At 37.8% G+C, this 27,268-nt stretch overlaps 1 protein-coding gene and 2 long non-coding RNA genes across 4 annotated transcripts; 2 read left to right on the top strand and 1 right to left on the bottom strand.

The window, feature by feature from the left end:
• Positions 1–441: 441 nt before the first annotated feature.
• On the top strand, positions 442–8,055 carry LOC145795211 (uncharacterized). Of its 2 annotated transcripts, XR_014335702.1 has the most exons (3): positions 442–5,369; positions 5,474–5,548; positions 7,695–7,831. It is a non-coding gene; the product is annotated as an uncharacterized LOC145795211 (long non-coding RNA). The 2 variants fall into 2 exon arrangements; XR_014335701.1 differs by lacking the exon at positions 5,474–5,548 and having other exon boundaries at positions 563–5,369; positions 7,695–8,055.
• A 193-nt stretch (positions 8,056–8,248) lies between these two features.
• Positions 8,249–19,030, bottom strand: LOC114294541 (uncharacterized). Its single transcript, XR_014335703.1, has 3 exons — positions 18,891–19,030; positions 18,495–18,776; positions 8,249–8,721 (listed from the first exon to the last, which is right to left on the bottom strand). It is a non-coding gene; the product is annotated as an uncharacterized LOC114294541 (long non-coding RNA).
• Positions 19,031–21,939: 2,909 nt separating this feature from the next.
• Positions 21,940–24,812, top strand: LOC114294544 (uncharacterized). The gene is made up of 6 exons (XM_082880911.1): positions 21,940–21,982; positions 22,877–22,948; positions 23,038–23,427; positions 23,874–23,907; positions 24,023–24,148; positions 24,428–24,812. The coding sequence occupies exons 1-6, from the start codon at positions 21,940–21,942 to the stop codon at positions 24,810–24,812; spliced, it is 1,050 nt and encodes a 349-aa protein (XP_082737037.1).
• Positions 24,813–27,268: the final 2,456 nt, after the last annotated feature.

Below are 27,268 nucleotides of genomic sequence, written 5' to 3'. Positions count from 1 at the left end.
GGTGAACTACCCCTTGGCTCCCACCCCATTCCACATCATTACATCGGATCCCACACCAGTGATGCCCAACCCATACAAGAGACCCCACAATTCCACCAACTGAGCCACTTCCCAATCTTGCACCTACCGCCGCAACTGAATATCCCAAACCACCATATTCCCACCCCCTAAATAAGATGCCACTGTAGCCTCTCAATCAACCACAATATCAAAGATCAAAGGAAAACGAGTCTCCAATGAAACCTCACCACACCATCTATCCTTCCAAAACCTCACCCTCACCCCATCCCTTATCCTGAACCCTACCCACCTCCAAAACTCCACCCTGCCCAACCAAATCCCTTTCCAAAGCCCACAACCATGAGTGCTAGTCACATCCCCAAAAACCCAATCCCCTCTTCCCAACCCATACTTAGAGGCGACCGCCCTTCCCCAGAGTCTATCATGCTCCCAAGCAAAACGCCACAACTTCCCTAAAAAGGCTCTATTGAAAGTCACCAACCGCCTAACCCCCAAACCCCCTGCTTGATTACATTGGTAAATCTGCCCCCAATCAATCAAATGGTATCTAAATTCATCTCCTTCACTACCCCATAGAAAATCCCTTTAAAGCTTCTCCAACCGCTATGCCACGGACACTGGAATAACATGCACAAACATGAAATAAGTCAGAATACTACTTAACACATTCTTAATCAGCGTCAACCTCCCTCCTTTCGAAAGATACTGCCTCTTCTAGTGTCAACCTCCCTCCTTTCGAAATATTCTATAGTTTATCTATATTTCAATTGTAAAAATTATGAAACTATATCAAACAAAACAATTTGATAAACAGAAGAGCAATAATATACATAATCTAGGTGGTTATGTGCGAGGAATTGTTCTGTTTCGCATGTATCAACATGTTTCAACTTCAAAGTATACCCTTATTTCCAAGTTATCTAGTGAATTTGTTCTACCAAGTGGATATGTGCAAGGAATCATTCTATTTTGCTGGAATTTCATGTTGGCAGTGTGCCCAATGAATAGTAGGGGCTAAATACATACATGGCTTAAAAAATAAGGAAATAGTAGATAAATTATAGAATATTATTGGGCGGACAGATGGACACGTGTTATTCTTAACTTACTGAATAATTTTCGATTGTGTGCCCATCTTATAACAATGAGACACATAATTAGTTTGTCTCAAATGTAGGAGAAAATGTATGAAAAATTAGTTATATGGCCCCATATACACTTGGAAGGACAAACCACATAGAATATAGGCCAGTCCTATAAAATAATTTCTAATTATTTTCAATCACATTCTTTAGAAATCTCCCATCCACCTAAGTTGGGTTTTGTCCTATCCTATCTCTAACAATTATCAACGGGTACTAGAGCAACATAGTCTGTTCAAAAATAAATTTAAATAAAATTATCAATAAATCTTATTTTCAATAGCATTAATGATTCCTATTAAATTTAATGTAGACAATTAAGTCTTATTTTAAAAAAAAATTATTCTAAAAAAGTTTACTTTTCCTTAATAATATCTTTTATTCCAATGTTACCATTCTTATTAAAATATGGACGACATTTTTTTAAACAATTTCAATTTACTTAAAAAAATATATTTTTTACTTGAAAAAATTGAACAAACTACATTAAACAAAATCAAACTTAACAATTTGATCAGAAGTACTATGACATAGGATTCATCATTTTCTATTGCCTTGTACTCTGAAAAATATATTTAGTAAACAATCCAAAAAGTCTATTTTTTTTAATATTTCATAAAAGAAATTGTGAAAAATAATATCTTGGTCAATTCATATATATATATATATATATATATTTCAAACTGTGAGACAACAAAAAAATGATGAATCTAAAGCTTATGCAAAGTTCAACAAAAATAGCAAAGTAGTCTCAAAATGTTCCATTACTGGCTTTGTAAATAGCCAGGGCATTACCAACTTTTAATTGATTCAGGCAAATTATGTTAGTAGTTCTTATATTTTTGCTGTTGCGTCATTTTTGTCTTTATAATTTCAATGGACTCAATTTTGACCTGAACTTATTATTTTGTCTCAATTTGGCCCAATTGATTACAACTTTTAGTTCGTTTTGATGAAAAATGGCAACATGATGAGCTGCAACTGTTATGCATTTATAGGCAAAAAGCTGTAAACTTGTTCAATATAATAAGTTAACCTCAACCAGCTCACTAACATTTTTCTGTCAAGAACTCTAATCAGAGTTATCAATCAGACTAAATTAACACAAAATCTAAAATTCAGGGTTCAAAAAATCAAGTTAATTGAAATTACTCCAACCAAAATGACACAAGGGGTATTATGTAGGGACTGCCGACGTAATTTGCTCATTGGTTTACGGAAAACCATTACTAATAGCTTTGGGACCACTGGAATTAAAGACAAAGAATCACTGTTGCCAACTTGGAAGTCATGGCTGATGGTGGAAGTCCAGCTTTGTTTGGCATGATGGCTGATGGATACAATTACATAGTTGCCGTGCTTGACTGGTGGGGCTGGGCTGGGCTGTTGCACCACCACCATAGAAAGACTTAGCTCTGTATAAGAATGAATAATAGTACATTTATTCCTTCTCCATTATCAAACTAGTATCCTTTTTACTCTCCTTTTCAGATCTCTCGAAATCCTTCCTATAAGAAAATAAAATGAATTGGCTAATGTTTCTTTATCAATTTCTTCTGGTATTTCTCTTGTTTTCTCAAATAGTAGTTACTACTATGTGTTCTTCATTATCATCATGGTCTTCTTCTTCTACTTATGCATGCCATACCTGCCTTGAGGACAAGCGATTGTCACTGCTCCAATTTAAGAAAACTTTTACCATAACTGGCAGTGCCTCTTTAGATTGTGAATCTGATTCTCATCCTAAAATGGTGTTTTGGAATGAGAGTACTGATTGTTGTTCGTGGGAAGGGGTCACGTGCGACTGGTTGCATGGTCGTGTGATTGGACTTGACCTCACCTTTACCTCAAGCTTTACTAAATCTATCTTCGTTGACATCTCTCAGTCTTGTTTATTGTCATCTGCATGGGAAATTCTCAGAAAACATTTTTCATCTTCCAAACCTACGAAAGCTCAACTTACGGGCTAATATCAAACTCACAGGTAAACTTCCAAACTTCAATGTGACTAGTTCCCTTCAGTTTCTTGATCTCTCTTGGACAAGTTTTTCTGGTCAACTGCCTGATTGAAGCAGCAATCTTAAAGCCTTGAATAGTTTGTACCTCTCTCAATGCAATTTTTCAAGGTCCATTCCAGCTTCTCTTTGTAAACCTTACACAAATCACTGATTTAGACTTCTCATCTAACAGTTTCAGCGGTCAAATTCCCTCATCAATTTCAAACCTTGCAAAGCTTACTAACTTGATTCTTTCACTAAACAATTTGAACGGACAAATACCGGATTCCCTTGGCAATATGAGCCAACTTACTGACTTGGACATTTCTGTAAATTAGCTAACTGGTCCCATTCCTCCATACGCTGTTGGGGTTTCAATGCTAACTTCTCTCCAATTGAGTCGTAACTCACTCATTGGGACAATACCATCTTCGCTGTTTGCTCTACCTTCACTGATTAATATAGATTTGAGTGACAATAAGCTACAGGGACCAATTCCAAGATCAGTTTATGAACTCCAGAACCTAACAGACTTGGTGCTTTCATCAAATAACTTAAGTGGTGTAGTGGATCTAGATAAGCTTCTAAAGCTTAAAAATCTGATCTCTCTTGATCTCTCATATAATGGTCTCTCATTGAGCATCAACAATAGTGTTAACTCTACCTTGACCAACTTTGACACTATAGGATTAGCTTCTTGCAACTTGAGTGAATTCCCAAACTTTTTTAGAGAGCAAGCTGGATTGCCTTCTCTAGACCTTTCAAACAACAAAATTCATGGTGAAGTTCCCAAATGGATATTTGATGTGGGGGAAAATACATTGGGTATTTTAGATCTTTCTCATAATTTCCTTACAAGTTTAGTGTCTTCCATGGCAGCCGCTAGAATATATTGACCTGCACTCCAACTTACTCAGAGGTCCACTCCTTGTTCCACCTATCTTCATAATTATTTTCTCTCTCTCAAACAATAAATTGACTGGAGAAATCCCTCCATTGATTTGTGGTCTAAGGTCGCTTGGTATTCTTGATTTGTCTAATAACAGTTTGAGTGGCTTGATTCCACAATGTTCGGGAAACTTGAGCAATCTTTTCGTGTTGAATTTAGGGATCAATGGCTTTTACAGCACCTTTATTGCAGCATTTACAAAAGGCAATTGGCTAAGGAATCTTAACTTGAATGGCAACCAAATTGAAGGACAAGTTTCGCTATCTTTGCTTAATTGTAGACACTTGGAAGTTCTAAACCTTGGAAAAAACAAGACAAATGATACATTTCCACACTAGTTGAAAACTCTTCTAGAATTGCAGGTTCTTGTCTTGAGTTTTAATAGGTTTCATTGTCGCATAGGCACCGCCAAGACCAAAGGCAAGCATTGTTTTCCTAAGTTGAGAATTATTGACATATCTTGCAATGAGTTCACTAGCCTTTTGCTGGCAAATTATATCAAACAATTTGGAGCTATGATGAATGTTGATAAACATGAAATAAAATTGAAATACATGGGCAATGGCTATTATGAAGATTCTGTGGTGGTGGTGGTGATTAAGGGATCTGAGATTGAATTATCAAGAATCTTAACAGTCTTGTCAATCATTGATTTTTCAATAAATAAATTCTAAGGAGAGATTCTAAAATCCATTGGGAGACTTAATTCACTTTGGGGTCTTAACTTATCCCATAACAACCTTGAAGGCCACATTCCAACTTCACTTGGAAATTTAACAAACGTTGAATCATTGGACCTTTCTTCAAATGAGCTTGTTGGGGTGATTTCTCAACAATTGACGAGTTTGATGTTTCTTGAGATACTAAACCTTTAGGACAACCAACTTGCAAGACCAATTCCTCAAGGGAACCAGTTTAATACATTTGGAAGTGATTCATACAGTGGGAACTTGGCCTTACGTGGATTCCCTTTATCAAAGAAATGTAAGGAACTACAGCCACTGCCACCTCCACCAACACTCCAACAAGACGAGAATTCAGACAAGTCAAGTGGATTTAACTGGCAAGTTGTAGTGTTGTGGTATGGATGCGGATTTGTATTTGGAATGGTTATGGGATATATTATGTTTGTAACTCGAAGACCAGAATGGCTTATGAAAATTGTTGACGGAAAACATCATACGAATGTGAAAAGGTCTAAGAAGGGTGCCCACTGATGCAGTGAAAGAAGAAATCAACAAAGACAAATGGCATTATCAGGTAATTGGAATTTATCTTTGCAACATTACTTTGTTGGATTATTTTTTATGGTTTCTATCTATAGGCTATATTTTTGTTACTAATGCTTTTTATTTCAGAACTAGATATTTTTCTTAGTTGCACAATAAAGAAATGGAATCCAGTTGAAGGGGTGTCTCACCAATTTGCTGCATTTGAGTGTATGTGCATTCAGATAGCAGCTACACAAGATCACTTTAAAAGCTTTTCCATTGTTGCTGTAGTAAATTCTGAAGTTAAGTTGTGTAGTTTTCTTAAAGCCTCGAGTTAAATAAGAGTTTCATGTCATGACTTTTTTTTTTTTTTTTTTTTTCTCACATCGTGTAACAACCTTTGGAGATTTTCACTTTTGTATGTAGTTGCTTTTAAATTGGATTTCAGTCACAAAAGACTAGGCGTTGCCAAGTTTTTATCTTTGAAATGCAATCTTACAAGTTACAACCATTCCCCTTGTTACATTCTAAATCATTTTGAGTAATAGAAATGTTGGCTACTAGATAGAGAATTCGCATAGAAAATAATGTTATATGTTAGTCTTTGAGCAGTGCTTTTACTCGTTGCTATTGTAGTCCAGCAGAGCTTTTGTTCTCTTTCACACCTTTCTATCAACAGACAGAATTGATGATAATTATTATTATTATTATTATTATTATTTTTCATCTTCATTGGCGATTGGAGAATCAAACTAGAGATATGTACTAGCACTTGTTCTATAGACGTGGGAATTTTGTTATTAATTGTAGTATGAAAATGGTATTAATTGAAAAGGTCGCTTATAGGCAAGAATGTTGTTGGGATTGTGAAGTCTGATTAATTAGTACTATACATTTCATTATACGATCATGGATCCCAACTGATGTGACCATGTGATTTTAATGCATTGTTTTATTCTCTTTCCTTTTTTTTTTTTTTTTTTTTCTTTCTAGTTTATAGCTAAAAATGATGGTTTGGTGTACTGAAATTGTTATTGTGTTCTAAGAAGTTAATTTTTTTTTTTTAATTTTAGAAAGTTTTAATTCTGTCTTTTTATATTGTTGATGTTTCTCTGCCAATTCTCTCAAATACTATGGAGTATTGATGAGTCCAGATCCTTTGCCATGGTTTCTTGCCATGGTCCCTACTGTGATGCCAAAACGACGTCGTTTTGGCGTTAAATTCAAAAAAAATTTTTTCCTCTGTTTTCCCTTTCTCCCTCAATTGTTGATACAGCCCTAAACCTTAAGAGAGAAGCGAACTTGAACGGCTCCTTTGACGCAGAGGAGGGTAGGTGACGACAGCTGCGCTAGGCGAGGTGAGGCGATAGTTAGGTCTCTCCTCTTCCATCTTCATTCTCATGTGGTGCTTAAATATGTATGTATATATATATATATATATATATATGATTTATATGTATATATATATATGATTTCTTGATTTGAATTTCTTGTTGATTTCGTAAATGGGTTTGATTTCTAGGGGTTTTTTCCCCTCTTTTCCCCTTTATGATTTCTCCTTCCAAAAAATAGGAATCCAAAAATCAAATTATATGTATGATTTTTCATCTGAGCATATCAATTTTTGATTCTCCAAATCACTCATAAAAAAATTTTGAGATTTCTCCCATTACATTGTTTGAACAAGAGGGACCTACATGGGATTTGTTAAAGCAAATATAATATGGTTTTTCCTATAATATTTTTCATATATGATTTGTAATTTTCTGAGTTCCTAGTTTCACTGTGACTGTACTTCTGTTTTTGCTCATACAATGACCAAGGTAATCTGTGATTATTAATTTGTAGATTTTGTGATTGAACAACAACAATTGGTTATGGCTGGGCATGATGTCTCAAGTTAGGACCTGTTGAAAGGATTTGCTAAACTTTGAAGTAATTTGATATCTTACTTTGATGACTTGGAAGGACATAATTTTTTTGTGAAGATGATAATACAGTATGTGTTTAATTAGGATTGAATTGACATTTATGTTTTTGCTGGTAATGGAATAAAACAATTGTAATTACCCAAAAAAAAAGGGGGAAAAAAAATTGTGATTGATGATAAGTAGAACAATTGTGGTTAGAAGCCAATTTATTTATTTTGACTTAATTGGTTTTCAGTGATCAGACTATTATTCTTAAATTGATCCTTATTTATATTTAAATATTTTATTGGTTCTTTGCAATGGCATAATGATGGTTAAATCACTGATGTTGCTAAAATTCTTTTATCATTTTTGTTATAATTTTTTTTATATCATTTTTATTGAAATTGGGGTTTCCATTTTAATTCAAATCATTGATAATTGAAATCCTTGTGCTTTTGTAGGTAATGGAACAATATTGTTAATGAGTTGGACACTTATTGTTGGAAGCCGAAACTGGGGATGTTGCTCCCACATTCTTCTAGGAGTTGATTTAAGATTCAAGTGTTTGTCACTTTGCAATTCAAGACTCACATCGCAAGCCTAAAACAATCCTTCTGGCAGTCACGTAGATGGTCCTTCAAATGACGCATTGAGGCGATGAAAGATACAATGTTTTGGTTTAGTTAGATGTTATTTTAGTTGGATGTTGTTTTGGTGATTTTAGCCTTATGTTTAAATTAAAAGCCTTGATATGAACAAAATTGATTGAATGTTAATTGATTTCAGCCTTATTATGTTAATTGGCAAAATGTTTTGGTTTAATTGCCTTGATGTTAATTGATTTCGACCTTGTGTTAATTGACTGAATGATAAACTAAGGATGAAGACTGCTTAAGTTTTCCAGCATTAATCTGGACTGTTTGGTTTTTCCAATAAAATTCTCACCTGCAGTGAACTTGGTTGTTTCTATGGCATTCCATCTATGTATTTGGACAATCATCAAAAAGCCTAAATATTTGTCAAGATAGCAAGAACAGCACTGATATACATTCCCAATCATTTCAATAATAGCAACAACATTTCAAAATCAACAATTTTCAGAACTTCTAAATTCCCAACTATTTCAATAATAGCAACAACATTTCAAATTTCACAATTTTTAGAAGTTCTACATTCCCAACCATTTCAAAAATCAAACTAGTCAATTACAACATTGAAACATAGTTACTTCTTCATAATTAAAATAATAGCAATTACAAGTAACACCAATTATACAATCAAAAGTTTATTGCTTGTTGCGTCTTCGCGGTCAAAAATCAAAGTTGTTCACTAACACCCTCCATATCTTATAAGTTCACTTTGCAGTAGCACAACTCTTTCTCTTATAATTCCAACACTTCTTTGTGTTGCATTTGTAGGACACATTACTCATTGCTGGTATAGAATGATCTCCACATTGATAATAGGACACTTTGTTGGGCTTCAACCCTGCAAAAAGAAGAGGAGAAGAAAAAAAAAAAAAAGAAGCTCAAATTAACACATCACAACAAATTCATCACTATTGTGTCGATGGCTTCAACCCTAATGTTCGTAATTATAGATTTAACAAAATTAATTTCCAATGATATAGCGATCCCGGGTTTACCCTTGTTGTACAGTGATCCGGACATGTGTCCGTGGATGTTGGTAGTTGGTTATTATCGTGTTTACATTCCTTTTTCTTCGTATTTGAGTTATAGGATGTGTTGGGCGGATTTGTTTCAGGTTGGTTGAGTTTAGAAACCAAAACTAGTTGCCCAGATTTTTGGCCTGTCCGCTCGAGCGGAGGTGTTGGCGCTCGAGCGGGGAATACACCCATCCAGTATTTGTTGTGCAGTGTTGTACGCTCGAGCGTAGGGTTGGGAGCTCGAGCGGAGGCCTGGTTCTGCAAAAGTGCTGGGCGAGTGCATTCGGCGCTCGAGCGGGAGGTTGGCCGCTCGAGCGGAAGTCTGTGAGTGGCCGCTCGAGCGGGGTGTTTTACGCTCGAGCGAAGACCTGGGTTAAAGTCCCGAATTTGTGACTCTTCAAATCACTTTTTCACTTTCTCTTCTCTCTCTTACTTTTCCAAAAACACCATTGTTGAGCCTCTCTCTCTAGATACTACCTTCTCTCTAGGTTTTGATCTAGTAGGAGTGATTTGCTCACCTTTGGCCTTTACAAAAAAGTTGTTGATCGTCGAGGGCTACATTTTAATCTGAAAATCACGGGTTTTGGAGCACGTTGGGTTTTGTCGTCTTCTCCTTTGGGACTCCGAATTTGAGGTAGGGATATCCTACTCCTCTCTATGGGTTTTGTCTTTAAATTTTGGTATTTTGAGATGTTGGGCTTGGTTTGGTAATTTTGTGAAAGTTTGGGGCTTTTGTGTAATTTTACAAAAGTTGGGGTTTTATTCATAATAAACCCAGAAGCATGTTTGGTATAGAGAAATTGAATGATTGTTGAATCATTGATGAAAGTGGGACCTAAGGGTTGAAATGTTAATTATGGGAATTGACCTAATTACATTGTTTAATTAATTGGGATAATTAATTGAAAAGAATGAAGAAATGAAATGTTGATTGAATATCCATTGTGCATTTATTTTCTGTTTAGAAATAACTGCTTTGGGCTATCGGTGGAGGATAGTCGTGATTGTTGTAGACAATGCATGATGATTAGGCAAACTGAAACTAATCAATGAAATGTGTCATGGAACTTGACGGTTGATAGAATACATTAACTGTATGTATTGGGTGATTGTATATAGAACCAATGTGTTTATATACGTTATGTGTAGAGGAGGAGATAGGGGATGTACTCCGCGGTTTAGGGGAAGATAGGGGATGTACCTCTAAACCGGATAGTGTTGGGAGAAGATAGGGGATGAACTCCGTAGATACAGCTCATATGCTTGTCTAAAGAAGTGAACATAGAGCTTATATGCTTATCTTTGTGATGTGTGGATATAGCTTTTATGCTTATCTGTGGATATTGTTGTTATACATATCTGTTGTAGAATGTGGATATAGCCTATTTGCATATCTGAGAATGTGGATATTGTTGTTATACATATCTGTCGAGCATGTGGGTAGTGCTTATATGCCTATCTGTTGAAAAAGGGGAAATGAAAAGTAATTGGGACTTGTAAGTCGTTTGACATAAATATATGATTTATGTGATTGTATCAGTGTTGGCCATCTATCAATTGCTAATATTTTAGGCATTGTTCATGGTTGGTTTAGTGTATTTCTACTGGGCTGTGGCTCACCCTATATGGGAATATCATTTTCAGGTGCAGGAGGCATGCTACCTCCAAGGACATAGCTGGGAGGCTAGTGGCGGACATGTTTTTGTCGCTTAACTTTTGATGTATTACATGTAACTTCAAGCCAAGGGCTTAATGTGTAAACGAGTTAGTACCCTTTTGTTGTAACCAAGTGTTAACTTGGAAAGCTGTAAGCCCGTAGGGCATTTTGTTTTGATGTTAACATGTAATACATATGTATATGAAACTCTAATGAATAAAGGAATGTGGTTAGTTTATATGTAAATGCATGTCTTATCCGATAGGTTAATGTTGTTATTTTGAGGGCGTTACAACTTGGTATCAGAGCGTACCGGGTTCGAATACTTTGGGTACGTGGGAAGTGATTAGTATCACAATAGGTTTGTCTCGCTTGATAGAGACTTAGATGTAGTACCATATGCTATGTGCTTATTTGATAACATGCTTATGTGACTATGTGGGTATGGGATTTTAATTTCTGGGATGTTGATTGGATCCTTGAGTTTCTGGGAGTCTTGTTGGAAAAGCACTTGATCAATGCTATTTCTAACCGGAACTCTAGTAACGCCTCGGGACTATCATTATCCGGAAATGAAATTCGTAAGTGCTTATGTGTTTATGTGCTTATGTGGAGTGAATTACAGTTGTCCATGTATTAGGACGTGAGTGTTTAGTTTCGGCACATTTATGAATGTGCTAACGTTCTGTGTTGCCTTTATTAGGAAGTCAGGACGAGGAAGAGGAGCTAGGCGTGGTAGACCTGCGAGGCAGGAAGTACCGTTACCGGGTGAGATTCCGGCAGTGCAGGAGGGAGTTGGGCAGGCCAATGTGGCCGAGCCAGTGGGTCAGCAGGCTATGGGTGCCTTGGCCAGAGAGATAGCAGGAGCTTTGGGTATTCTTAGAGCTGGGAATCAGGCAGCTGAGACAGGGCCTTCTTTCTTGAAGAGGGAGTTCTTCCGGTCTAATCCGGATGAGTTTGTCGGGGATCCGAAGGAGCCACTGAAGGCTGATGAGTGGTTAGAACAAATGAGTAAAACGTTCGAGATGCTTGGCATTGAGGACGGAGCACTGAAAGTGACCTTGGCATCCTTCCAGCTGAAGGGAGATGCGGGTCAGTGGTGGAAGTACGAGAAGGCTCGTGTGGGCGGTACTTGGGAGGCGTTTCTGAATGCTTTTCAGGAGAGGTTTTTGTCTGCAACAGCTAGGGAGAAGCTGAGGGATCAGTTTAGCCGGCTTAAACAGCAGGGCTTGTCAGTGGCCGAGTTTGAGGCTACTTTTACCAGTCTGTCCAGGTTTGCACCGGAACTGGTGGCGTCTGAGGAACGCCGTTGCTATGAGTTTGAGCGGAAGTTGAGGCGGGGCCTCAAGTTGAGAGTTGGTGGGTCTTACATCCGAGAGTATAGACACCTAGTTGATGCTGCTGCTCATATGGAGATTATGATGCAGGAGGAGGAGGAAGAACAGAGGGGCTCCAAGAGGAGCCAGGATAGTCAGAGTGATGGCAGGAGACAGAAGGGTTATAACCCTCAGCAGTCTCAGGGTGCAGTCTCTAGATCGACCTTTCCAGTGCCGAGTGTAGGCTCGGGGAGAGGCAGTCAGGGGGAATTCACTTGTTACAAGTGTGGCCAGCTGGGTCACAAGGTTTCAGTTTGCCCGCAGAAGGGTGGGGGTCAGAAAGCTGCTTCTTCTTCAGCTAGACCGCAGAGTCAGAGTTTGGGCAGGGGGCAGCCCTTGACGTGTTATCAGTGTGGACAGCCTGGGCACCTGAAGAGGTTTTGCCCACAGTTAAGTGCCACTTCGGGAGCGTCTGGTTCTAGGCAGACGCAGGGTTTTCAGCCAGCTCAGTCTGTGCAGGCCTCGAGGTCCAATCCGGGAGCTTCGTCATCTCAGTCTGTGCAGCAGTCTTTTGCTCCGAGAGGTGAGCAGGTAGACCAGGGGCCTACGGGGCGCGTGTATGCTGTTACCGCGCAGGATTTAGTACCAGCTCCATCAGTAGTGAGAGGTACTTTTCTGTTTTGCAACTCGGTTGCTAGTGTGTTGATAGACACGGGTGCATCTCATTCTTTTGTATCTGCTGCATTTACATCTGTTTTGGAATTGGAGTTAGCACAGTTAGCATCTCCTATTTGTGTGGTATCGCCTTTGGGTGGTGAGTTGATTCTGAAACAGGGTGTTAGAGGATGTGATATAGAGGTCGCTGACTATAGGCTTCCTTTTCCGTTTGTTGTCATGCCCATGAAGGGCTTTGATGTTATTTTGGGTATGGACTGGCTATCGTCATACCGGGCTGTTATTGATTGCTACCGCCAGAGGGTTACGTTATGTACCTTGAGCAGGGAGTGGTTCCATTTCTTGGGAGACCGGGTTGGTAGTATTTTGCCACCGGGGTATGATTCGCGAGGGCGAAGTGAGCTTAGTAGTCTACTTGCCAGTTTTGAGAGTGGTGAGAGTGGTGAGACACAGATTGTGTTGCCGAGGGTGGTTTGTGAGTATTCGGATGTTTTTCCCGAAGATCTTGTTAGTTTGCCACCTCACCGAGAGATAGAGTTCTCTATTGATTTAGTGCCTGGTACGGCGCCGATTTCTATGACACCTTACCGTTTTGCTCCAGCAGAGTTGGTTGAGTTGAAAGTTCAGCTCCAGGAATTGCTCGATAAGGGCTTTGTTCGCCCTAGTGTTTCGCCGTGGGGAGCGCCGGCCCTCTTTGTTAAAAAGAAAGATGGTGCCTTGAGATTGTGTATAGACTACCGGAAGTTGAATCGGGCTACGGTTAAGAATAAGTATCCTATGCCCCGTATAGATGATTTGTTTGACCAGTTGAAGGGTTCCCGTTGTTTCTCTAAGATAGACTTGAGATCGGGTTACCATCAGTTGAGGGTCAGGGAGGAAGATATTCCTAAGACGGCATTCCGTACGCGGTATGGCCATTACGAGTTTTTGGTGATGCCATTCGGGCTTACCAATGCACCGGCAGTCTTTATGGACTTGATGAACCGGATTTTCCGGGAGTTCTTAGACCGATTTGTGGTTGTCTTCGTGGACGACATCCTTATCTATTCGTCTTCTGAGGAGCAGCACGAGGCACACTTGAGAGTGGTGCTTGAGTTACTTAGAGCCCATAGGCTGTATGCCAAGTTTGGGAAGTGTGAATTCTGGCTGAGGGAAGTCAAATTCTTAGGCCACGTGGTATCCGGGGAAGGGGTGTCTGTTGATACATCCAAGATTGAGGCAGTGCAAGATTGGGCACAGCCTAAGAGTGTGTTTGAGATCCGCAGTTTTCTGGGATTAGCTGGGTATTACCGTCGGTTTGTGAAAGATTTCTCCAGGTTAGCGTCACCGTTGACTAGACTGACTCGGAAGGGAGTCAAGTTTGTGTGGAGTGAGACTTGTGAAAAGTCGTTTCAAGAGTTGAAAGTTAGACTGACCACCACTCCGGTGTTGATTATTCCGGAGAGAGGGTTGGGTTATGCAGTTTATTGTGATGCCTCACGAGAGGGTTTGGGTTGTGTGTTAATGCAAGAAGGGAAAGTGGTAGCTTATGGTTCACGTCAGTTGAAAATACACGAGAAGAATTACCCTACACACGACCTGGAGTTAGCAGCAGTGATCTTCGCCTTGAAAATTTGGAGGCACTACCTTTATGGTGAGAGGTTCGAGGTGTTCTGGGACCACAAGAGTTTGAAGTATCTGTTTACACAGAGAGACTTGAATTTGAGGCAGAGGAGGTGGATGGAGTTTATCGAGGATTATGATTTTGAGTTGCACTATCATCCGGGAAAGGCCAATGTTGTGGCCGATGCCCTTAGTAGGAAGACCATTAGTGATGTAGCTAGTATAGCCATCCGGGAATGGGAGATGTTGGGAGCACTTGGTGAGTTTGATTTGCTACTGGGCGAATCTGTTGAGGCTGCGGCCTTGTTTTCTGTTATTGCGCAGCCTACACTTGTGATTAGAGTGTTAGAGGCACAGAGAGGTGACCTTGAGATAGAATCCCTCCGAGAGAAGATCTCCAGTGGGAAAGTTGAGAAGGGTTTGACGGTGTATCCCGACCTGAGTGTGAGATACCGAGACCGTTTGTTTGTACCGGAGTCTTGCCGAGAGGAAGTACTCCGAGAGTTTCACCATTCGCGCCTTGCGGTGCATCCGGGAGGTACTAAGATGTACCAGGATTTGGGTCGCCAGTTCTGGTGGCGGGGTATGAAGAGAGATGTGGCTGTTTTTGTGTCAAAGTGCCTTACTTGCCAGCAAGTGAAGGCCGAGCATCAGAGGCCAGCGGGTTTGTTGCAACCCTTGCCTATTGCCGAGTGGAAGTGGGAGCATGTCACTATGGACTTCGTTGTAGGTCTTCCGAGGACTCAGCGGGGTAGTGATGCTATTTGGGTGGTTGTAGACCGGTTGACTAAGTCGGCGCATTTTATTCCTATGCATGTGAGAGATTCGGTAGATCATCTTGCCGATTTGTATATTCGGGACGTAGTGAGATTGCACGGGGTCCCAGTGACGATCGTCTCAGATAGAGATCCTCGATTTACTGCTAGGTTGTGGCAGAGTTTGCAGAGTGCCTTGGGCACTAAGTTGACCTTTAGTACGGCCTATCATCCTCAGACTGACGGGCAGTCCGAACGTACTATTCAGATCCTTGAGGATATGCTTCGGGGTTGTGTCCTGGACTTCAGTGGGACGTGGGAGAGGCACTTGCCATTGGTAGAGTTTGCCTATAACAACAGTTTTCAGTCTAGCATCGGTATGGCACCGTTTGAGGCCTTGTATGGCCGACCGTGTAGGTCTCCAGTTTGTTGGGCCGAGGTGGGTGATACACCTTTGTTGGGTCCGGAGTTGGTTAGGGAGACGACGGAGAAAGTTGAGCTTATCCGTAGGAGGCTTGTTACAGCCCAGAGTCGGCAGAAATCTTATGCTGACCGTAGGAGGAGGCCTTTGGCGTTTGAGGTAGGTGATCATGTCTTTCTGAAGATATCGCCTAGACGAGGCCTGATGAGATTTGGGAAGAGTGGGAAGTTATCCCCTCGGTTTATTGGTCCTTTTGAGATCCTTGAGAGGATTGGTGAGGTTGCTTATCGATTAGCCTTACCGCCGCAGTTGTCCGGAGTGCATGACGTGTTTCATGTGAGTATGCTTCGGAAGTATGAGCCAGATCCATCACATGTGTTGGATTGGACTGATTTAGAGGTAGATGAGGATGCCTCGTATGAGGAGAGACCGGTTCGGGTCTTGGATAGGCGGGATCAGGTCCTGCGTGGCAAGACCATTCCTTTGGTGAAAGTCTTGTGGAAACATCACGGAGTGGAGGAAGTCACTTGGGAACGTGAGTTGGAAGTCCGAGAGAAATATCCGGACTTGTTTGTTGATATGTGATCTTGTATTTAAATTTTGCATTTTTTTTTGAACTTAAGAGCTTTTATATATGTCTTAAGTTGTGAAACATTGAAAATGTTTTGGTTTATTGGAAGTATGTTTTGGAACTTGCCTCATATGGAAGTTGAATGTAACATTGTATATGTTGAATATATTGTTGAAATTGGAAAGATAGTGCATAATGTTGATGCATGTTGGAAGTGCATATGTTGTTTACATATTGTGATATGTCTCTTGTTAAAGGGATGGGATGACCGGTAATGGGTCGAATTGTTGAATGTTCAAGTATAACATTGTTTAAAATGGAGGAAAACCTGTTTTTGAAAACTTGTGCTTAATTTCGGGGGCGAAATTCTTTAAGGGGGGGAGGTTATAGCGATCCCGGGTTTACCCTTGTTGTACAGTGATCCAGACATGTGTCCGTGGATGTTGGTAGTTGGTTATTATCGTGTTTACATTCCTTTTTCTTCGTATTTGAGTTATAGGATGTGTTGGGCGGATTTGTTTCAGGTTGGTTGAGTTTAGAAACCAAAACTAGTTGCCCAGATTTTTGGCCTGTCCGCTCGAGCGGAGGTGTTGGCGCTCGAGCGGGGAATACACCCATCCAGTATTTGTTGTGCAGTGTTGTACGCTCGAGCGTAGGGTTGGGAGCTCGAGCGGAGGCCTGGTTCTGCAAAAGTGCTGGGCGAGTGCATTCGGCGCTCGAGCGGGAGGTTGGCCGCTCGAGCGGAAGTCTGTGAGTGGCCGCTCGAGCGGGGTGTTTTACGCTCGAGCGAAGACCTGGGTTAAAGTCCCGAATTTGTGACTCTTCAAATCACTTTTTCACTTTCTCTTCTCTCTCTTACTTTTCCAAAAACACCATTGTTGAGCCTCTCTCTCTAGATACTACCTTCTCTCTAGGTTTTGATCTAGTAGGAGTGATTTGCTCACCTTTGGCCTTTACAAAAAAGTTGTTGATCGTCGAGGGCTACATTTTAATCTGAAAATCACGGGTTTTGGAGCACGTTGGGTTTTGTCGTCTTCTCCTTTGGGACTCCGAATTTGAGGTAGGGATATCCTACTCCTCTCTATGGGTTTTGTCTTTAAATTTTGGTATTTTGAGATGTTGGGCTTGGTTTGGTAATTTTGTGAAAGTTTGGGGCTTTTGTGTAATTTTACAAAAGTTGGGGTTTTATTCATAATAAACCCAGAAGCATGTTTGGTATAGAGAAATTGAATGATTGTTGAATCATTGATGAAAGTGGGACCTAAGGGTTGAAATGTTAATTATGGGAATTGACCTAATTACATTGTTTAATTAATTGGGATAATTAATTGAAAAGAATGAAGAAATGAAATGTTGATTGAATATCCATTGTGCATTTATTTTCTGTTTAGAAATAACTGCTTTGGGCTATCGGTGGAGGATAGTCGTGATTGTTGTAGACAATGCATGATGATTAGGCAAACTGAAACTAATCAATGAAATGTGTCATGGAACTTGACGGTTGATAGAATACATTAACTGTATGTATTGGGTGATTGTATATAGAACCAATGTGTTTATATACGTTATGTGTAGAGGAGGAGATAGGGGATGTACTCCGCGGTTTAGGGGAAGATAGGGGATGTACCTCTAAACCGGATAGTGTTGGGAGAAGATAGGGGATGAACTCCGTAGATACAGCTCATATGCTTGTCTAAAGAAGTGAAGATAGAGCTTATATGCTTATCTTTGTGATGTGTGGATATAGCTTTTATGCTTATCTGTGGATATTGTTGTTATACATATCTGTTGTAGAATGTGGATATAGCCTATTTGCATATCTGAGAATGTGGATATTGTTGTTATACATATCTGTCGAGCATGTGGGTAGTGCTTATATGCCTATCTGTTGAAAAAGGGGAAATGAAAAGTAATTGGGACTTGTAAGTCGTTTGACATAAATATATGATTTATGTGATTGTATCAGTGTTGGCCATCTATCAATTGCTAATATTTTAGGCATTGTTCATGGTTGGTTTAGTGTATTTCTACTGGGCTGTGGCTCACCCTATATGGGAATATCATTTTCAGGTGCAGGAGGCATGCTACCTCCAAGGACATAGCTGGGAGGCTAGTGGCGGACATGTTTTTGTCGCTTTACTTTTGATGTATTACATGTAACTTCAAGCCAAGGGCTTAATGTGTAAACAAGTTAGTACCCTTTTGTTGTAACCAAGTGTTAACTTGGAAAGCTGTAAGCCCGTAGGGCATTTTGTTTTGATGTTAACATGTAATACATATGTATATGAAACTCTAATGAATAAAGGAATGTGGTTAGTTTATATGTAAATGCATGTCTTATCCGATGGGTTAATGTTGTTATTTTGAGGGCGTTACAAATGACGCACTCATGTGAAGTGGAAAAAATTGAATTGCTCTGTTTTGAGACATATAACAATTTCATTCAATAAAAATAACAATTGTTAATCAGCTCAATCAAACCGTAAACTAAGAAATGAACATTATACTAACACAATTCATTGAGGCCTAACTACATACACATCATATGTGCAATTTTGACAACACAAACCATATCTTGACCTTGGGAAGATGGATTACCTTACTCCAATCACTCATCTTTTCCACTATTTTTGTGGATTCAATCTTCCTTATAGGGAAGCAAATAGTTTTGCTTGTAAAGAGCATGGTGAGGCTGCAATCTACAATCTTTGGCAACAAATCTAGACATTGACGCCATAGAAGATCGGATGGAAAGGGAAGACAGAGAATCAATGGAGGGGGTTCAGTTCAGACCATTCCTCTGTTCTTTGAAACTGATTAGGGCTTTGAAACTGATGAGAGAGAAAGGAAAAGAGGGGAGCAAACTCCTAGAAATCAAACCTATTTACGAAAGCAACAAGAAATTCAAATCAAGAAATCATATACATATAAATCATATATATACATACATATTTAAGCACCACATGAAAATGAATATGGAAGAGGAGACCTCACCGCCGCTTCATCTCGCCTAGTTGCAGCTGCTGTCGCCTCTGGAGTCGCCGTCGCCCACCCTCCTTTGCGTCGGAGGAGCCGTTCGAGTCTGCCTCTCTCATGAGGGTTAGGGTTGTCTCAACAATTGAAGAAGAAAGGGCAAAAGGAGAAGGAAATGTTTTTTTGAATTTATTATCAAAACGATGTCGTTTTGGCACCACGGTAGGATCATGGCAGGAAATCATCGCAGAGGATTTGGACTCGAGTATTGATTGAATGACTATGACTGCTATGAGCCTTAAGGCTCTGTTTGGTTTAGGCTTAAATAGCAATTTTTTTGATTATTTATGAAATAAAAAATTAACCCTGTTTGACAATGTCTTAAAAGAACCAAAAAAAAAAAAAAAAAAAAAACAAAATTTACTAATGTGAAGAGAATTCAAAAGCTAAAAAATATTGATTAATTGATGTTTCAATATAAGTTTTTATTTTTCACTAAGCTCAAAATTTAGCTTTTTGATCAGGTGCAAAAGGTAATTAAAAAAAAAAAGGAAAGGAAAAATTACATTGATTTTCTCTAAAATTTAGAGAAAATACAACAAATATCACAATTTAAACATAATTATACCACTCTCTCTTTTAACATAGCTAAAGGGATAAAATTAATACAGTCAATATAAAAGAAATATCGTTTTTCCATTCAAGCATGTCCAATTCTTAACTTTCTTTTTTGCTCATCAAATTAAAATTTGATTAAAAAAAAATACTCAAAAACTATCTGTAATCATTTAATCAAATGGTTATCAAATTAAGGAATTTTTTTTTCCCATCAAATTAAAAATTCATCAAATCCTTTGTCAAATTTAAATTTAATGAAAACTTAAAATGATAAAACATTGGAGATGATTTTTGCATCAAAATTAAGAAAAATTTAGAATAAAAAGAATTTTTTAATGAAAAGATTGATTAATTCATATTAAATTGAAATGTTTAAGGAAACAAATTTAAAGCCAAATTAAATTTTTTTAAAACAAAAAACAAAATAGTATTTGCATCATTTTATTTGTATCCACAGTTTCTACAAATTGTTTACAATGTCATGCCTCAATTCCCAATCCATCAACATTCTTTCCTTCATTCGAACCCTCAAATTAGATTACCCACTAAGAATTTCCCTAGAAATCTACGTTTCTCTTCTCGAAGACTCGCATGCGAGTTTGAAATTAGGGTTTCTTGAGGTTTTCGTGAAGCGGGGAGTTATTGTGGTTTTAATGCTTGTGAATTGGAGTTGACTTCTATAAATCTTCAATCTTACTGCACCCGCTCACATTACACCTCTAGTCACAAATTACAAGCTACCTTAACTGAATTGCTAAAAGGTCATTCGAAAAAATTGGCCATACAAATCAATCAATTTTCATTGCAAATGTAACAAGATTTTATTTCCTAGTGTCAAATTTTTTTGTTTCCTAAGGCTATGTTTAGAACATGGATTTGGGTAGGAATTTGAAAAACAAAAGGAGAAAACTGAGTAAAATATAAATAAAATATAAGTTACATTTTTTTCTTCATTTCCTTTTCCAAGACTGCAAATGTGCTATGACTATGTAATAACATGTTAATGCCTTGTCACATGACTGCCTTTTATCTCCGTTGTTTCAGTAAATACATGCTTTGACAGTCATGAAGTCTCTGATAGAGTAGTAAATTACAAGCTTTTGAATGGAAATTGTCATCTAATGTAAATGGAAATGAGTTGTCAATTGAAGATAGTTTCAAGCTTCACTAATCTATTAGTGTTCTAAAGAAACATCAGTTGTGTTATAGAAAAAAGAGGATTCTTAACATTTTTTTCTCTCTTGCTGAGAAACCATTCAATCTTTAGTTCCTTTCTCAAAAAAAAATTTGATTTGTACATGCAAGAAATAGGCTAATTCAGCCCTTTTTTGTTCAATTTCTCATGAATTAAAATTCTTATCAATAGGAGTCAAGGGAATGGCCCCTTGCCCTCAAATTTCCATTTAAAGGTGGATGTCGATGTCAATCCTCGAGTGCAAGTAACATGGCATTTTCTCAGAAATGTCATTGAGAGTTCAAAATGTTAGGTTTTTATTCTTAGCAATCCCGCTTGACAAAACTCCTTCCAGTTGTAATTTTGTTCATCTTTTATTTCAGTGAGGCTATGAGTTTTTAGATGCGAATCCAACCCGAATTGTGCCTTGCAGAGATATTTCAGAAGTTAATTCTTTCATGTTTGCCACTTCACTGACTATGCCGGGAATCGAGCTGAAGTTGTTTGGTCGCTCGAGCAGAGGAATGTGGGCTCGAGCAAAGAATCCTTGGTCCCAGATGTTTTCACTGACTGTAAAAATACTGAGAAGCTGCATTTCTCGCTCGAGCGACACTTTGGTGGCTCAAGCAAAGACACTTGGAAAAACACGCGTTTTAGTCTCCTTGTTAGAGCGACCTTCGCGGCCCTGTTTTCTATAAATATGTAGTTCTATTAGTTTTTAGGGTTATGGTTTCTAGATCTTCTTCTTCGATATTAGGGTTTTTATCTGAAACTTCTTTGCTAGTTTCTTTGATGTTTGTTTGAGTTTAAATCTAGTTTGAAAAGTATACATCAAAGGATTGTTTGTTTCGTTCAATACAAAAGAGAGTGTTGTTCTTCGGTGGATTCCGTGGAGTTCGGGGCCTGAAGCTTTGTGGATTCTAGAGTGGCTCATTATCGTGATTCGATATCGGCATTGTGGATTCAATGTTGTACAAGACAATTCTAAGGTGAAGATGGGGCTAGAAGAGGCACATAGGGGTCGGTTCGATTCGAGCGTGGATTCGCTAGGTAATTGAGAGTACACTTGTGTAATTCCTTTATGTCTTCTTAGTAGATTGTTTTGTGGTTTTTTCCCGTGGTTTTTTTTATGTTGATGATAACATGGTATAATTGTTACATTGATTTTTTTTTCCCCCTCTTGTTTGTGATTGTCATAATTGGAAAATGTGTGACAAGAAAGAAGATATAGAACATTAACAGACCTTATCCAATATGTAGAGATAAGGTTGTTTTATGATGGTTCACTCAAAATTAAGATTGTGGAGGAATTCTGTTAAAAGTATGTCTGTTGTATTTTTATTTTAGGGTTTGGCTTCTCCCACGTTCATATCTGAACCTGAACACTTGAGGGGCTCGTGGGCCTACCATGGATCCCGTTTCAATGATCTTTAACTGCTCATTTTCTAGAACCTGCAATGTATATCAACCATGAAAAAATTAGTTTGATCTTCGTAACCTTTTTATTTTTTCTCATTTGTCTTAAGAAATGGATTAGCCATTTTTTAGAGATAAACACGATAAATGAAAATATTATGATTATCGGATCGACATAATTTTTTTTTGGAATAATATACATCGAGGGCCTTACAAAATGACCGATTCATACTATCAAAACGGAAATCGTGATGGGCCTCACTGGTCCCTCAAGTTCTCTCATGTTGAGATGTGAACATGAGAAGCCTAACCCTTTATTTTATTTTATTTATTTAGGTTCAAAATCTTCTTTTCCAGTTTTGCTAACAATTCATTGAAACATACCACTGCCTAAAATATGGTATCTGTTATTGTATATGTGTGTGTGTTTTAATTTTTACAGTTATGTAACAATATTATAAAAGAAAATCGATCGTAGAATCATCATCTTCACCGATTCATGGCGAGTCTCCAAAACAGAGTCGTATAGAAATCAACTTGTTAGACCTTCCTCAAGATTCGGGGCTACGACCTCAGATTACGGATTATCATCATATCATCTGAGAACAAGTTCGTAGGGTGTACTTATTAAAAGGCCCTTGTCCACCTCATAATCACAATTTTCCACGAAGGAAAATTGGGCAATCATCAAGAAGGTTTAACCCTTTATGGTTTGATGAATTTGGTAGTTGGTTGGAGTATAGCATAGCTAAAGATGCTGCATTTTGCCTTTGTTGTTACCTTTTTAAACTCGTTGTAGGAGACCAAGGAGGTTGTAAGTCTTTTGTTGTTGATGGGTTTTCAAGTTGGAAGAAGAAAGAAAGGTTGCAAGGTCATGTGGGAGAGGTGTTAACAACCCTCACAATCAAGCTTGGAGAAAATGTCACTACTTACTAAATCAAAAGCAACATATTGAAACAGTTTTCTCCAAGCTACTTGATGAATCCAACAGTGATTATAGAGTTCGATTGACTGCATCAATTGATTGCATCCGACTTCTTTTGCGACAAAGGATTCCATTACATGGGCATGATGAATTTGAAGATTCGAGCAACCAAGGAAAATTTCTTGAGCTTTTGATGCTTCTTTCAGATCAAAATGAGAATCTCAGAACTGTTTTGTCAAAAGATGTTCCTGAACACCTTAAATTAACAGCACCTAGTATTCAAAAGGATATTGTTAATGCCATTGCGGTTGAAACTACCAATGCTATTGTTAGAGAACTTGGTGATGGCATGTTCTCTATTGTCTTTGATAAATCTTGGGATGCGTCGATGGAGGAGAAATTGATTGTTTCTTTGAGATATGTGTGTTAGGTTTTTGTTATTGGCAATCTTGTTTGACAAAACTCCTTTAAGTTGTAATTTTATTCGATATTATTTTAGTGAGGTTATGAGTATTTAGATGCGAATCCAACCTAAATTGTGCCTTTGTAGAGGAGATTATGTGATCTTAATCATATCATGTTTGCCACTTCAGCGCCCATGTGGGGTCAAGGGGCAATGCCCTCGAAGCAAAAAGCAAAAATGCAGTCAAAGTTGCTTGACTGCTCAAGCGGCCATTTGTGCGCTTGAGCGAAGAATCTTTGATTCCAAAAGTTTGAATTGTCTGCAAAAGTACTGGGAGTTATGTTTTTGCACTTGAGCGGAGTTCCGTGTTTTGAAACACGAGGTTTAGTCAGACCGCTCAAGCGGCTCTATTCCTGCACTCAAGTGGAGATTGCGATTCTGTTTTCTATAAATCTGCTATTAATTCAGTTTCTAGGGAACGGCTTCCAGATCTTCTTCTTGGGTATTAGGGTTTTTATCTGGAGCTTCTTTGCTAGTTTCTTTGATGTTTGTTTGAATTTAGCTCATGGTTTGAGAAGTATACATCAAAAGATTATTTGTTTCATTCAATACAAAAGAGAGAGTTGTTCTTCACTGGAATCCGGGGACTTCGAGCTTGAAGCTTTGGTGGATTCTAGAGTGGCTCCTCGTCGTGTATTCGACATTAACGTTGTGGGTTCAACGTTGGGCGAGACAATTCCGAGGTGAAGATGGTGGTGAAAGAGGCACATTGGGGTCGGTTCAATTTGGATGTGGATTCGCTAGGTAATTGAGGGTACACTTGTGTAGTTCTTTTTTGTCTTCTTAGTGGATTGTTTTATGGCCTTGGCCCATGGTTCTTTTAATCACAATTGGAGGCCCTCCAATTGTGGTTTTTCCACATTAAATCGTTGTGTTGATTCATCTTTGATTGTTTGATTGGGATTGTTATTTACTGTTTAAAATTGATACATAATCACAAATCAATATCTTGGGAATTTTAGATTTTTCAACGTGGATGGTAGGGGCTATGTAATTGTGCATTTTTTGGGTGTTAAGCAAATTTCTAGTTCTAGTGTTCTTTCACTTAAGAAGGCGGCTGAAGACTTATTTTCTACACATATTGAAGACATATCTAGGTTGCGTGGACAAAGTTATGATGAGGTTAATAATATTGATATGCAAGGTGAGTTCAACAAATTCACTACACTTATAATGGAGGAGAATGAAAGTTATTATGTTCATTGTTTTGCTTATAAACTTGAATTAACTCTTATGGAGGCAGCAAAAAGTCATATCCATACTGCAAAACTCTTTTACATGGTTTCTAAAGTAGTTAAGGTTGTTGGAGCTCCATGTAACCATCAAGATGTTCCTCGGGAGAAATAAGTTGCTGAAGTTGTTCAAGCTCTAAAGAATAATGAGATTACAAGTGGGAAAGGTCTCAATCCTTGTGGGGGATATATATTTGGGATCACATTATGGGACTTTGTTGAGTTTGATTAGTATGTTTTCAGATGTGCTTGATGCGATAGTAGACGATGGATTCTATTTCAACGACAGAGCAGAAACATTCTACCTATTTGACCCATTACAATCCTTTGATTTTGTGTTTAATCTACATTTGGTGAGATCCGGATTGGGAATTACAAATGATTTTTCACAAGCATTCCTAATATGGATGACTTGTATGTACCTCGAGGGAGATCAAGGTGTATAGATCAAGAAATGACAAACTCTTATCACTACTTCATCAAGTTGTTCGATTTTGTTATTGATATGCAACTCTAAGAGCTGAATAATCATTTTAATGAGGTGAACACTGAGTTGCTTCTTTGTGTTGCATTCCTAAATCCATCCGATTCATTTGTTGCTTTTGATACGACAAAATTGATCTGTTTTGCCCAATTTTATCTAAAAGACTTTTCAGCTATTGAGCTTACAGCACTTCCTATTCAACTTGAAAATTTTATCATTGATATGCAGTCTAATGTTGAGTTTTCAAATTTAAAAGGAATCAGTGATGTTGCTCGGAAGATGGTTAATACTAGAAAAAAGAGAATTTTTATTTCTTGGTTTACAAATTGTTGACTTTGGCACTGATATTACCTGTTGTGACTGCCACAATAGAGAGGGCATTTTCTGCGCCAAAGATTGTGAAGAACTGGCCTCGCAATGAAAATGGTGATTAGTCGATGAATGTTTGCTTGGCTATGTATATTGAGGGAGAGATATGTAGCAGCATTCCAAATGAGGCTATCATGCATCGTTTCCAAAATATGGAAAGTCTTTGAGGTTATTTGTAAGTAAACCCGTATCTTATCAATGAATATCTAAGTTTTTGCTTTGTTCTTAGTTCAAAATTTTTGCTTCTTTCGATTGTCAAATAGGAAAATTTTCATGAATGATTCTAGGTAAGTTCTTACCCCCCTTGACAAAAATCATAGTTTTGCCCTTGAGGATTGCTTGTTCCAAGAGACAGAGAGCATATAGAGTAAAAATGCATTTGAGTGTTCAGTCAAAATGGATTAGTTCACTCTACTTTAGGGGAAAAAAATTAACATGCATATGAATTAGAAGAAGAAGAAAGAAACATAAAAATGAGCAGAAGCTACTAAGCATTTATTCTTTCTTGTATCCAGCTTTGCTTGCATTTTCTTTTATCATTATTATTATTATGTTCATTCTAATTTGTGGATGATGCTAGTGTGAATTAAATTTCTTGTTGCCCATTTATAAATGCTACTCATTTATAATCCGTTTATGAAATTAAAACAAATAAGTTTCAAACGAATAAAATTGGGCGTGGTTGACGGTTTTGAGTTGAGCTTGTCAATACCAATTTGAGTATAAGTTCCGTCATTCTGAAAATTTAGCAAATATCAACTTCAAAGTACTCCCTTATTTCCAAGAAGTTATCTCATGGCTGTATTTCTATCTTAAAACAATGAAATACATAATTAGTTTGTCTAAAATATATATAAAAAAAAAGAAAAAAGAAAAAGAAAAACTAATTGCATATCTAATACACTTGAATATAGGCCAGACTTATAAGACAATTATGACTTATATTTTCAATCACATTCCTTAGAAATCTCCCACCACCCACCCAAGTTGGTTGTCCTATTCTATCTTTAACAATTATTAAGAGGAAATAGAGAGATACTGTCCATTCGAAAATAAATTAATAAGTCTTATTTTTAAGTGTCAAATCATAAATTGAATCATCAATTGATTTTTTAATAAAATAAATGATGAATTTTAAGATTCACTTCATTTTATATTTTAAATAAAATATATTCATAAAAAATCACAGATATAGTTCTTAAAATTAAAAAAAAAAATCTATACATATAATATGAATTTGTGGATGATGCTAGTGTGAATTAAATTTCTTGTTGCCCATTTATAAATGCTACTCATTTATAATCCATTTATGAAATTAAAACAAATAAGTTTCAAACAAATAAAATTGGGCGTGGTTGACGGTTGCGAGCTGAGCTTGTCAACACCAAATTGAGTATAAATTCCGTCATTTTGAAAGTTCAGCAAATGTCAACTTCGAAGTATTCCCTTATTTCCAAGAAGTTATCTGGTGGCTATATTTCTATCTTAAAACAATGAAACACAAAAAAAAAAAAAAAGAAAAAAAAAAAAAAAGAAAAAGAAAAACTAATTGCATATCTAATACACTTGAATATAGGTCAGACTTATAAGACAATTATAACTTATATTTTCGGTCACATTCCTTAGAAATCTCCCACCACCCACCCAAGTTGGTTGTCCTATTCTATCTCTAACAATTATTAAGAGGAAATAGAGCGATACTGTCCATTCAAAAATAA

This window comes from Camellia sinensis, chromosome 7 (genome assembly GCF_055761805.1).
Source record: "Camellia sinensis isolate YWXY chromosome 7, ASM5576180v1, whole genome shotgun sequence".
Lineage (NCBI taxonomy): Eukaryota > Viridiplantae > Streptophyta > Magnoliopsida > Ericales > Theaceae > Camellia > Camellia sinensis.
Note: the sequence above shows the minus strand (reverse complement) of the source record. Positions and strands in the feature narration are given on the sequence as shown.

What these genes read in the sequence shown, in the direction of transcription:
- LOC114294544 (XM_082880911.1), top strand. Translation starts at nt 21,940, where the DNA reads ATGGTTCACTCAAAATTAAGATTGTGGAGGAATTCTGTTAAAA. An exon ending in GTGGAGGAATTCTGTTAAAA is followed by an intron (nt 21,983 to 22,876) that starts GTATGTCTGTTG and finishes AACTCGTTGTAG; the next exon opens with GAGACCAAGGAGGTTGTAAG. An exon ending in TTGGGCGAGACAATTCCGAG is followed by an intron (nt 24,149 to 24,427) that starts GTGAAGATGGTG and finishes TGGGAATTTTAG; the next exon opens with ATTTTTCAACGTGGATGGTA.